Here is a 13715-nt window from a genome sequence, read left to right on the forward strand (position 1 = left end):
GAGCAGAAGATAAAGACGAGGACAAGATACGCTCAGCAGTGCTAAAACGCTGGCACAGAGCGGCTAGCGGGGCGCAAACCGTGGGTAGGCTTTGTTTTCGTTTGTCTCCAGCAGAAATCGGAAGCAGTTTTCTTCAGGTCAGCAGCGCGGCTTTGGCGTCCCAGCGGGGCAGAGCACCTGGCGCCAGGTGCGCGGCTGCTCTCCAAAGAGCAGTCCTGGTGGTGAGTTAGCCGGGAAAGGGCACTCACAGGGCTTACGCAGTAGAGAAAGGGAAGGAAGTTCCCCCAGAATGTGGGAAGCAGACAGTTTTTAGCAGAAGGGCTTCCTGGTCTGTGTCTCGTTACAAAGCACGCTGGCAGAGAGGCTGGGTTGTTGGTATTATCACAGTCATAAGGAGGCCAGGAGGAGAAAGAAGGCTTTTACCACACAGGGTTGGATGTTCCCAGTGACAAGGATTTGATGTTTGTGTAGGGGATGCTGGAGTGGTTGCAAGGTGCTGCTCTCCTCAACCAGGAGCTTTGAGGGACCCCTCGTTAACACCTCTGCAGTCCAGTGTGAAGATGAAACTGTTTTCTCATTCCAAAGCTCGGCTAATCTGTCTTACATTTTATATTCATATAACATTTTTTTTAAAAACGGGAATGTTTTAATATTTAATGAGTTTTTTTTCTGATCCAAGGGTAGTTAACAAGGAAGTATTGATTGTGTTACAGAAGTTGCTCTCTGCTTGTAGTCAGTGAGATGCAGTGCTTGGAACAAGAGGTTCTCAAAGGCTGACTTTCTGGGAAACCACGTGGAAATGAGTCTGGTTTAGAGGGGATCGCCTGGCAGTGTGCTGCTCCTGAATGAACCCACCTGCTGGAATTGTTTTTCCCACCTGTTTTAGGTGTCACGGAGCCTGTGCAAAAATGCAAAGAAGACTCGAGTTCTGGGGATGTCAGTTGCTGTGGCAACGCTGCTTCCCATGGATTTTGATCCTGTTGTAGTTGTGCTCATTTCCTAATGTGATTTGGGGGTTGTGTGGTCCTCAGGGATGTTAGTGGCAGTTACTGGGAATCCTTCCCCTTACCAGATTGATTTAACACTTTCCTAAAAGACCCAGCTGCTCGTTGCCAGCCCTGGCCGCTGTTTTGAATGCATCACAGATGATTCAGGGGAATTTTTTGGGAAGAGTCCACAGATGTCACATCTTGGCAGGGAAATACAGAAAGAGAGAAATACTACTTTAGGGAGCTAAATATGAACTGTGCTTTCTACATCTGTGGAGGTAGCTCTTTAAAACCCTAAATTATAACAGAGGAAGTGTAACATCTGTGGCAAAAAAGCAATTTGGAGAGGAAAAAAAGAGAAGTACATGCTTGTGCTTTACTGACTGGCCAAGTTTTGGTTCAGGCTGCAGTGCTCCTCTTGCCCATGTCACTACTTATGGGTTCCTTTCACCACACAGGGGAGCATCGTGGTGCTGTGTGGAACATGATTTTTGTGATGAGAGGAGCAGATTCCAGAAATCAGATCCTGTGTTTCAGGATGTGTGCTGTCAGAGACATGGTGCTGCAGCTTCTGCCCCAGGGTGTGTAGTCTGCTCCTTTTGCAAACTGTGTTCTAGTAGTGTTTTTACTGGTGTCTCTTCTCAGACGTCATTGGTTGGGTTCCTTCTTAGAGTGGTCCATATGATCCATGGAAATACAAAAACTCTCATTGCTACTTGTTTTCTCTCTAAGCTTTTATATCCTAGCTTTTCTATAAGCAGAAAAGAGACTGTGCTCAGTTTAAAAGAGGTTGAGCCTGCACCCAGAAAGGGAGTCTTGTCTGTAAAATTGGGTTTGGACCTAAAAGGTGGGTTTTTTTAAGCTAAGGAAAAGATTCCTGCTACTGACTCCTCTACATGTGCAGAAATGTTCATAACTGATTCACTTTTGCTGCTTTAGAGCCAGAGACACCTTCCATCTCCTGAATCTTCCATCTAGGCTAGTGCATGGGGTGGGGAACCATCTCCCCCTCTCTGGTGAGAGTGGCAAGGGGCTGTGAGGATCAATCCCTTGTTTAGCAAATTTTCTTAGTAACTGGAATCATGTAGTCATTGCTGGAAAATTGCCCCTGCACAAAGTGTTTTTGCTAATATTAACTTTAGTTCTATCTCAGTTCAATGGAGGGAAAAACTAGAAAGTGCCATAAATTCAGCCAAGCTTGTCAAAGCTGTCAAATTACGACCTGATAAAGCTCCTGCCTCCTAATGATCACAGCCATCAGCCAGAGGGAATGTGTGCCAGTGGGGCCGGGAGCAACAGCGCCGGGGTTTGACATTGTTAGACTTTTAATGTAGTGTCATCTGGGGGCTCTTTGGCTTCAGTGGAGGGTGAAGCTCTGAGCAGAGTTATTTCTTTAAAAAAAAAAACAAACCAAAAAAACCAAGGATGTAGACTAGCATACTGCCCCTCTCTTATCAGCCAGATTAATGCTGACTGCTAAATTTTACTGAATGTCTTTGTTGGTCCCATTTGTTAGTATTAGGAGTCCATAGAGATGATGTCTTTTCACGTATAAAAGATGCTATTGATTTTCTGTAACTGTTGTCCTGAAATGTGCACAGTGTGTCTGTGGAGCAGTGACAATCCTCCATCACTAGCTTTATGGGAAAAGAATGGTTATTGAATCTCTTCCCATAAAATATAATCTCCTTCTCTCTTCCAGAATTTGCCAGCCCCTCTGGGAGTCCCTCATGTTATCTCTTTGAGAAAATTGATTTTTTTGTCTCCTCTTTGTACACTTGTGTTTAGTTTTATTTTTAATTTGGCTCACATGATATGAAATGAAGGCTTCCCTAACATGAAGCATGTTTTCTCAGTGTTGTTTTGCTTCTTTTTCATATAGATCAACACTTCCAGAATATTTTAAAATAAAATAAAGATATTTGCTTGGCACAAGTCTCTTCTGTTGTTGCTGGGAATTTTTTTACTCGGGTGAGTCATTGTTCTGCTCTTTCCAGGCAGGTCTGAGATAATGACAGCTTTTCAGCTGCTTACAGGTAAATTCAGGGTAAGTTTCTAGAGTCAACACAAGCTGATTGATTTTGGATGAATAACACTGCAGCAGAGAACACAACTTGCAGTGCTGTCTGCTGAGGAGCAATGGTATTTGAACTTGAACAGTGGCAAAAATACTCTGAAATTTGTCCTTTTCTCTGTGTAACAAATGACTGACGATGGAACTTTTTCCTTTCAGGGAGGAACAGCAACATGAATTCATAGATGATGAGTAGGATGCCAAAGCCAGAGATGACAGTGCTCTTGAAGAAATGCTGGTTAGAACAAAAAGGTAAAAGGAATTGCTAATTGAGTGCATTTCAGAGCCCATGGGACTTATGTGGTACCTTGCCTCACAAAGCAAATGGTGCACCCTCTCATGCCAAAGCTGAGTTGTCTGAACTCCCTCCTCTCCCATTCTGCATGAGGTCCCAGTGATGCCTCGGGCTTCTGACCTGCTCCTTCTGTGCTCAGGTCTTCCCCGGGGCTGCCCCACTCAGTCCCTGCTGCCCTGCCAGGGTTGTGCTGTCAAACGTGTCCTTGCATGCACACGCCATCTCATCCACACCTGCAGCTCACACTGCCCAATTAGTCTAGCAATCATGCCAGGTTGTCTGCTGCCATGTTTTGTGATGAGAACAAAAAGAGAAATACGAGATGAACTCAAGCAGTTAATTTGCAGCCAGTGCCACTCTCCTGTGGTGACGGTTCAGCTCAGCCATTGCCTGCACCGTCTCTGACTTTAACCTGGGCAGATACACTCAGTTAAAGTGTTTGAAATGCATTGCAAACAAGTTGCCTCCACCAGGACTAAATTGCTTTCTGCTACTCTGATGCTTTTTACTGCATTTTGTGTTAATGCTGTTGAGATGCCCAGAGGAATCACTTCTTACTGGCTCTTTCGTTCTGAGAAATTATCTCTGTAACTGAGGCATGATAGTCCACTTGGGGCCTCTGGGAAGTGAGAGGCAGATTTAATCACACCTGCAGAGCTGTGCAGCCGAAAGGCCTTCGTCACACTCCTCCAGTGGCAGCAGAAGGGGCTGAAGCAACTGACAAGAAGCAAGAAAATCTTCATTAGTAACATAGCTCTCCTTGGGATATTTTCATGCTTGTTTATGGAAGACTGACTTTAATCCCCTAAAATTCAAAAGCAAACAAATATTTTCATGCTTGTTTATGGAAGACTTTAATCCCCTAAAATTCAAAAGCAAACATTCTCCTTGAAAAGGTTCCAGGTTTGTAGTAATTGCCTGTGTGTTGCCCCCTGCCTCTCAGCTCTTTCTGGCAGCAGTTCGTGGGACAGAAGGGATTTCTGTGGCAAGCAGATCTGGACACTATGAGAAGCAGAATGAGGTCTGAATGGTTGATATATATATATAAACAGCTCTGTTCTGCTGGAAGTGTCCTCTTCAAAATAACAGCTGGGAAGGAGTTGGTATAGTTTAGGTGTTGGTGCCAGTTGTAATTTTTATGTGCTTAAAGCTGTTTCTAGTCCAGATGCAGTTGGTCAGACAGAGCATTGTGCAAGGCAGGGTTAAGACTTTTGAAGGTGCCAACACCACAGCTGGTCCTGAAGATCATTAGTGCACTTCTGACAGGGTCAAAAATTACCTCTTCAGGCTGATTCATAATGCTAGGAAATCTGAATGATCCAGCTGTTCCATGTGTGCACCAGGTGCCTGGGAAAGAAGGTGCTGGCTTTGTACTGACCTTTGGCACCCACCCCCTTCCTTCCCACCAGCGTGTCTCCTGCAGCAGGATCATCAGACCAGACCTCAGGGGCTGTGGGGCTTGTCAGCCAGGAGCGTGAAGAGCCTGTCACGAGGACAGCTCTGTTAGGACAGCACTTTCAGCTGTCAGAAGCTGTTCTCAGGACATGCAGAGGTGACCAGAAAGCCAACCTTTTATGCTTTGAAGATGAGAAACATAAAAGAATTACTTACAGATACCATTTTCTGTGGACAGCCCTCTGGATTTCATGCAGTGCTGGTGGCTGAAAACTGGGAACCAGTATTCCCTACCAGCTTTTCTTTGTCCAAAAATCAGCCTCCAGTTTACCTCCAGTAGTGTAGCTCTCAAAGAAGAAGTCAATGACTTCTCCTACTATGTCAGTGAGAATATTATTTGGGTTCAATGCTATGGTTTAGTTTTGCCTCTGTTCAGTAAAATACTTTCCCATTGTTGCCATGACAAGAGCTGCTACAGGATGTCCTAAAATCCTTGTTCTGTTTAGGCCATGTGATATCACAGAGGAGGAACACCATCAGATTTGACTCCTTTAGTGAAAAAGTAGTAATTTGTCCTAAGTCATTTGGGAAACAGAACTGTGTTTGAAATGTCATGTAAATACCATGTAAATACAGATTGTTGTTTTGACGTGGTCGTACCTTGCATAAGCTACCATAGAGTCAAAATAGATTATATGATTTCTAATAACACCAGAGGTCAGAATTCAGGCATACTTAAAATAGTAATTATCACATTTCTGTTGTCATTCTGTATTTTGAGAGATCTGAAGGTTTTGTTCATCCTGTTTCTGCATGTGTATGTTCAGGCTGTTGGTGTTATTCTGCTGTTTATATAAACATGGGTGGAAAGTTCCTTTGCTCTTCGAGTTTCAAAGTTCTTCACCATCAAATCTGGAAAGCTGTAAGTCTGCTAAAATTGGAGTGCAGTCAGTGTTGGCAGGGAGCTGTGTCCTTAGGGTTGTGCCAGTTCCCCAGAGCCAGGACTTGTGGCTGTTCCCTGTTCCTCCCGCTTGCTGCGGGGGCCTGGGTGCTGCCAGTGCTGCTTGGAGTGGGACCAGGGCCACAGCCCCGGGGGACCAAGCTCTGGCTGGGACAGGGAGCACCAAGTGCAAGTTGTGTGCTAGTCACCACTCAATGTTAGCTCAGGAAGCTGTGTGGTGCTGCTGCTTTAAGGTGGCTAGTGGCCACTCACTGTGCTCATCATTGCCCCTGCCAGCTCCAGCTTCATGGCACATGCTCTGGGCTCAGCAGGGGCTGGAAAGCTCGGATGGGATCAGGTTTGGCATCAGCAGAATCACCTCTGCGGGCGTTGTGCTCTGGACATTGCCAGCTCCTCACTGCTGCTTCTTTCTTCAGCATGTGCTATTTTCTATGACTCTGCACACAGACACTGACCTACTAGACTAGCTGGTGGATTTTTGTTTTTTCCACCCAGTCTTGTCAGCATTCAGGTTTTCAATTCCAGGGGAGCACAAATGTGTGCTCTGTTTTGCTTGCTGTCCTGCTAACACTTTAGCTTGCTGCAGTTGGTGAGAGATGGTAGTCATTCAGGTGGCACAGCTTGATAGACAAAGCTCTTGAGCTGGTAAAGGGGGATGCTTATTGGAGACAGTTGCATTTGGTTGGCCAGGGTTGTGTGGCCTCCCCTTGCCACTTGATGCAAATTCTCCTAATCAAATGCAGGTGGAGCTTTTCAAAGCACCTCATGTTGTGTTGTGTTTAGCCTGTGTCTTGCAAGCCTACGAGAAAGGTGAATCACTCACTTGTATACTTTGATCTTCAAGGTTCGGTTTTTTCCTTTTCTGTAAGTGGTTTGTCAGACAAAATTTCTTAGTCATTGTATTTGAAGATCTCACCCTCGATGTCAGAGGCAAGACAGAGGAGATGCAGTTAGAGTTCCTCCATCTTTGAAATATTTGATTTAGCATAGAGTAATTCCTGGACCCATCAGTACATTTCATTCAGTGATGATGATACGTGCACACAGGCCTTTTGAGAAAGAGGAATGTTTTCTGAGCAAACAAAAGGCCAGATGCGGTGGGAAATGCTTTGTTTCCAAAATTCTGGGACTATTACAGACAGTGATCAGCCATTTGTTAAAAGCAAGCCTTTACATTCTGATTTCATAGCTGAAACCTTGTGGTTAGTCTGGGCAGTGGGAAGTCTCTGTGCCGGCAGGATTGTGTCCCACAGCACTGGTCCATTCCATTACTTGCACTTACACCTTTGTATCCTTCATGCAAAACAAAATTGCCTGGATTGTGATGGGTGCTTGAGGCAGGCATGTAATTTCATGCCCCAGACTTTCACCTAAACTGTACAGGCTTGATGTTGAATACACCAGAAGAAAGTGCAGTCCTTAGACTGCTCCTAATCTGCTCTGGAATCCCTAGGCAGGCCTTGCTGAGCCGTCTCTGAAACGTGCTCTTCAGGTTTGTCATCCAGGTGACTGCCCACTTCCACTGATCCCATACTAATTTCTGCAACTAAAATCTATTTTGCACTTATGGTTGATTTTGATCAATTGGTAATCCTATAGAAGGATTAATGTCTACTTTTAATATTACTATAAATCTGCTTAGGTTTTTTTTATCAGGAAAAGGTGTTATAAAAATGGACATTGTGCAATACTAGGTCATAGGTTTTACTGTTTAATTGGAGGGAAAACATCATTGCAAGTGTAAGAGCTAATTCCAATATTAATAGTTCTCCTACAAGCTGAGAAGTAATTTTATGCATGAATCTTTTCTTTAGGAGTGCTTGCTAATTTTGAATGCATCTCCACTCTACAGAGTCAGTGGAAGTTACCTTAAGGTGCATTTGGTGGTTGCTCTAGGTGAGTTGGCAGGAGGTATCTGATCTGGGCAGTGCTGGAGTGTTGCTCTGTGTTGTGTGGCAAGGTCTGCTCAGCACCACCAGAGTGGCCAAGTTGTGGGGTTTTGGACTGTGACAGCCTGATGGTGGAGGTAAGCAGGGATAAAGAGAAGGCTGTGGATTTAATGTAAATACTTAGATGATGTTTTGCTAACGTGGGTGTTTCGAAGATACTGTGCATTGTTGCCCTGGTAGAAATAGCCCTTTAGATAAACATTAAATATAGACTGACACTGTCAAAAAAAGAGAATGCTTATCACTTAACACCAAGAGTGACACTTCATAAGGCCCTTTTTCAATTTATAGTTCAATAAAAAGGGTAATCTGTATCGGGATATTGTGTCCTTGCCTACAATTCTGCAGTTCTGACAGGATCACGTTCCTGGTTTTACCTTCATGCTGTCCCAGGCTGAAATACTTCATATTTAACACTCTGAGTTCTATAAATAATTGATGTGCCTGTCTTAGCAACTGAAGATCAGCAGCAAATTGTATTGTTGTTGAATAATAGAGTTCTTCTGCATCCTTTACTCCTTTACATCTCAATCTTCACTCTGCTACTGAGAGTGTAGGGTAGGAAGTGATTTACTCCAGGGAAAAAAGTATTGCTGCTCAGTCTTCTGGGGGAGGAAGTTCAGGGGAAAATCAAGAACTCACAACTGAAACCAGCTCAAGTTTTCTGGCTATTTCTGCATATTTTCTGCATGTACTGTTTGCATATATTTCTAATTCCATGCAACTCTTGTGGGTTCAAGTGGGAAATAATTGTATTAAGGTTTAGGCAAGGTTTGGGCAAAACAGGACAGGGCTTTGAGCAAAGGGCAGGGCCTGAGTGGAGCTGTCACCAGAAGTTCTTCCAGAGCAGGCGAGCTCAACTAGCTTTGGCTTTGCTCCTGACTTTCAGATACCAAATCTACATGGCTTTGAACACCCTCTGCCTGTTAGCATCATCAGTTTCTCTTCTGTTGGTTCTCCTTTTGTGCTTCCATCCTCACCTTCCATTACTCCTTCTGTTTTCAGTGCCTGAGGCTGACGTTTTCATACCTCAGTGACTAAAGTTTGGCTCCTAGATCTGTATTTATTCAGTTAATATAGACAGCAGTCCAATTTCAGAGGAGTGAAGTCTCCTGAAAAAGGTATTTGTTTAAAAGTAGGAACAGAAATCTAGAAGAGTACCTTTAGGGATCTTAGACTTAAACATTCTCTCCTGTTACTATTTGCTTCTGCTGTCGCTGGAGATCTGACATCAAACTAACCTGAAAATTACACTATCTTGTACATGTTGAGGGGAAAATGACAACTATGGAAAAGGGCCTTTTCCTCAGGTAATGATGGTTACAGGATGGGTTTCTGCTCTTGGCTGGGATTCAAAGAGCTGGCGCTGCCACCTTCCTGGGCAGCATTTCCTGGCCAGTTCTGAGCTGGGGGCGTTTGCCTGCTGCCCGGAGCAGGGCTGTGGGGCACAGCAGGTGTGTTGCTGCTGGCTTCTGGGACTCACTTGCTGCTTGGGTCATAAGTGCAGGTTTGCATGCTAATAGGGGAGAAGGGTTAGGATGTGGGGAAAAACCTTCCTAAAGAGCAGCAGCCAGGCTGTGCTGCTGGTTACAGGATGATGACAGCTTAAAATGTAAATAAATTTAAAAGAGCCTTCCATGTACCTCATTGAAGACTGCACTGAAATTATAGCTGAAGCTACCATGGGTGACAATCATATTACATCCTTAAAGTAAATAACTTGTCTTATTATAACAGAAAGCAAAGAGGAATGTCCTGAATATACTGAAGGAAATTGTCTTTACTAAATCTAGACCAACGTTTATGAGCATTGCATGTATTATTTGATTTTGCCGGAATTATGTAAAAGCAGGAGGAAATTGTTAATATAAGTTGACTAGCAGAGTAAATCACAGCTTAATTATTATTTTTTTCTACCTAAAATTAGAATTTGATATAATGGTCAATAGACATTTTCTTTAATTTTTGAGACATAATTTCTAATAGTTAATCCAAATGGATTGAAGAAAGTTGCTGCAGAATTGAAAAAATAAATTATCTGAATTTTATGGTGACTTACTGGTAAATCCCCTTAGTTGGAAGCTTTAATTTACCTAATATTTCAGTTTTTTCTCCTCTAACTGGCTTATGGGTGTATATTAGAGCAAAATAATTGTGTTTTTCTTAGTGCTGCCAGGGTGTGTGGAGCATGAACCAAAGGGAAGAGAGAACCTGGCCAGTTCTCCCAGGGAAATAAAGGACTGAGGACAACAGAAGAGGTATCAATGGGGTTGTGGCAAAGGCAGCATGCTGCAGGGCTCCTTGGCATTTCTGGCTGCAACAAAATGGGATAAAAACCCGTATTAGTGTGTTCTGAAGATGTTTGACCTTGTGTGGCAGAATAAATGGGGCTCTAGCACTGCTGCCCCCCCAGGCAGCCACCTACCGGTGCTTCTGGAGTCAGTGCCAGTGTAGAGGAACAAAGCATTTTTGCCCTTGTTCTTGGTCAGACAGGTAAATACTCTCTTTAGTGTTGATACTACTGGCCTAAATATCTACAAAAACTTTCTGAGGCTTCGCACAGCAAAACCATCTTTTCTCCAGGGTCCATTAAAATGGCTTCAGCTCTGGAGTGACACTTAGTTTAGTCTGGTGCAAATTCCCTATAGCCAACAGAATTTTACTAGAGATTATTTGAATGTGGTGTTTGTATTTCTTAGGGAAATAAAAGGGCTCAGAACTGCAGAAGGAACAGGGAGAAGAATGTATCCAAATCCCAGCACATGGAAGATGAGAGTTCTGCTCCTGCTAGGGCAGTCTGCAGTTTCATCCATTCCGAGGGTAACCCAGTATCTTCAGTTCCTGGTAATGTACATTGTTGTTCACCTTCCACACATCTTTCTGGGCAAGTTACTTGGATGGCAGAGTCCTGAATAGAGTCTCTGGAGAACCTTCATGGAGAAATTCATGTTCTGGGAGATTTACCTGGGTTTGATGAACTTGGGAACTGGCAGTTATACTTCACAAATGCATTAAAGTGTTGAGAAGCAGCAGTGGAACCCATATACATACAGATGGGCTTGGTTAAGTCTTGGGTTTCTTCCTAGAAGAAACAGCTTTTAATTCTGTAAGTGGAGAGAGGAAAGGGCAACACCGTTTCATTTCTAGCATTGTGAGTGGGTTTTTTAAAGCATTGCTATTCACACTTTTAAGAGTATTTTTGTAAAAACACTTGGCATTCCTTGCTTCTAAATCATGGAGTAACTTTGTGCAAACAATTCAAAAGAAAGGGGATTTCAACATTGTGGTTTTAGCTATTAAAAGTGTCTGAATTGGTTTGCTTTTTGATGCTTGCCATAGCAACGGTGGGTATATAACTTGCTGAATATCCGTAACAGGATATTTGAATGTATTCTTTACAGTTTTACTTCTGCATATAACTAGGCATGTCAAATCATCACATTAACCCAATTAACCAAGCCAGACCCATGCCATGGAATAACAATGAAGACTTTTTTTAAAAGACAACTTAATATTTCACCTCCCTCTTAACAAAAAAAACCCCAACATCTGAATAGCAGCAGCTTTTATTAGTATGCTGATAACAATTATTCATGATTCAGACTGCAAGAACTCCTGGCACCTCTACTTTCGTGCCACTTCTTAGCTGGAGGTAGCTCTTTGTTTGTGTCCCTAGAAAGGTAAGACCGAGTTGGTGTGTGTCCTGTGCCATAAGTGCACAGAATCACCTGTGGTTCAGCACCTCTATGCCTGAACAGCCATTTTGGACCTTGGATTTTTTCTAACAGTGGGGAGCTGGTAAACTTGAAAGATACCAGCAGCACTTCAATTAAAATGGCTTCTTTCTTATTTTATTCCACAAGGAACTAAATGAAAGTATTTGGGACTTTGCTGGCATGTTTAAAAAATTCATGTCCAAATAGCATCCATAATACTGCATAGATCACATTAATGTAGTAACCAATGTGCTCCTTTTAAAATGACATGATTTCAGGTATCTTAAGATTCATTTTTATTAGGGTGTTTTTCTCCTGGTAGAAAAGCTAATGTTGAGGAAGAGAATGAGTTCATTAGCCACGTGTAGCAGAGTTCATGCACTACTCCAGTAACCCCAGCCAGCCAGTGCTCCTCAAGACACCTTATAGAGCAGGCTGCATGCTGCCCTTGAGCCAAGGTAGGTTGTGCTGGTTCTGGAAGTGGGGCTCTTACCAATCAGTTCCATGGAAGTTCCTGCTTCCCAAACTGTACTGGCTGGGCAGAGGCAGCTGGTGTCCTCAACAACCTTGTCAGTCAGGCTGCTTGGACTCATTACTCTAATGAGCCATAGAAGCACATAAGGAACTACTTGAGCTTTGGAGAGGTGGGAGAGATGGACACTAGTGCATACATGTGGCTGATGTTGCATTTAATTATGTTTCTGGGTGATCTCAAGGTCTAACCCCATGTGGAGCACCTTATGGTTATTCGTTCTCCAGAGGACCTAAGTGGATAATGCAGCAAGGGCTATGACCATAATCAATGTTCGTGCTCTCTCCCTGAAAATAATGGAAAGGTGGTTTGTGGCAACAGTTGCTGTCTGCATCCTTGGGAGCAGCCTGGGTTCCTGCTTGTTCCAGCCCTGGAGTCTGCAGAGCCACCTCGAGCAGCTCTGATGTGACTGTATTTGGTAGCAGCCTGAGCATGTCTGTAACTCAGAGAAGAGGCATTAGCCCCACCATTTGTCTCCTCTCCTTTTCGTTACCTAGTTTTGCCTGAATATCCAAGTGGAAGCTCAAGCCCCTTCAGAGGACCAGCCTGACCTTAACCTTGGGCAAAGACCGACGTGCTGGGACATCAGCAGGTTCAGAGGGGCAGGTGATGATAGCATTGGTGCTCTGAAGGCCCTGCAGGCTGTGCTGTTTGGCTAACTCGGTGCTCATTCCTTGCTGCAGAAGAGACAGCAAGGCAGGTCTATCTGTTGGGGATTGGCACTGGCACCTGCCACTCTGTGTTGTGTGCTGGGGATGAGACAAGGTTGGCTGGCCCTCTGCATCCTGGGGAGGTGTCACCCAGACCTCTGGTATTTGTACCAGGAAGTGGCTGTCCATCACTTAGCTCAGGGATATACCTGCTTTAGTCTAGGATTCTGGGTTTGCCATAGTGCAAACCACAAGAAGCACAAACTTGTAGCTGCCTCATGTCTCTGCTAAGCATATGGATCATTTTGGAAGAATATCCAAGGAGAGACAAATTCCCTAGAACTCATGAAGAATGATAGCTCTTTGCCAGCATGACAACTATAAAAGTTTTCAGCATATCTTGAAGGACTGAAGGAAACAATTATCTTAGCAGATCCTGTAGCTGTGTTCGTATTTGTGTATTTATAGGATGCAGTACACTAGATTAGCTTTGTGACCATCGGGAGGGAGCCTGTCATCCTGAAGCCTCTTCATCAATGTGCCTTTCACGCTCCAGGAGATTAGCAACCACTGAAAATAGGAAAAAGGAATTTTCCTTTCTTCCTGTCTTAGAAGACCCATCACACCATACTCCTCTGTTGCCTTGGCTCAGCAATGGCTTCAGTCCTTAGCAAAACCAGAAAGCCAACAGGTCTTTTGAAAGATGTTCCACTCCCTTGAGGATCTAAGGGAAAATATCCTTTTTGCATATTTAGTCACACACATCAAAGGAAACAGCTGTTCCAGTCTCCCTTTGCATTGTGCAGGCATTAGACGTGGTCCAGTTACAGGAGCTCTGCCGGAGAAGGCAGAAGTGCCAGAACTCTGCAGGCTTTGAGGAGACAAAACTCGGCCAGGCTAAGAATGTGTCACTCTCGAGGCACTTTCCATCTGCCCTGGGCTGTGCGCTGCCCACCGGAGGGGCCCGCGCAGCGCGGGCTCTTCTGCAGTACTGAAAAAAATGGGGGAAATCATCTTTGTGGCGCCGGTGTCGCTGCTGCGGCGGGGGAAGCAGCGCGGCCGTGTCTGGTGCTGGGCAGGGGCTGCGGGGACACGGGCCCGGCACCAGCGCGACCCGAGGGCGGTGACAGCCCCGAGTGCCCAGACCCCGTCCC

The 13715-nt window shown here is 44.4% G+C and overlaps 1 protein-coding gene across 1 annotated transcript in view; it reads left to right on the forward strand.

Annotated features, from left to right (window-relative positions):
- The first annotated feature begins 3248 nt into the window (after nt 1–3248).
- Nucleotides 3249–13715, forward strand: part of CAMTA1 (calmodulin binding transcription activator 1) — a 252265-nt gene continuing 241798 nt past the window's right edge. The window contains exon 1 of the mRNA XM_010005211.1: nt 3249–3315. Coding sequence (XP_010003513.1) covers nt 3249–3315 — 67 coding nt within the window. The remainder of the gene's footprint in view (nt 3316–13715) is intronic.

This window comes from Chaetura pelagica, unplaced genomic scaffold (genome assembly GCF_000747805.2).
Source record: "Chaetura pelagica isolate M959 unplaced genomic scaffold, ChaPel_1.0 scaffold159, whole genome shotgun sequence".
Lineage (NCBI taxonomy): Eukaryota > Metazoa > Chordata > Aves > Apodiformes > Apodidae > Chaetura > Chaetura pelagica.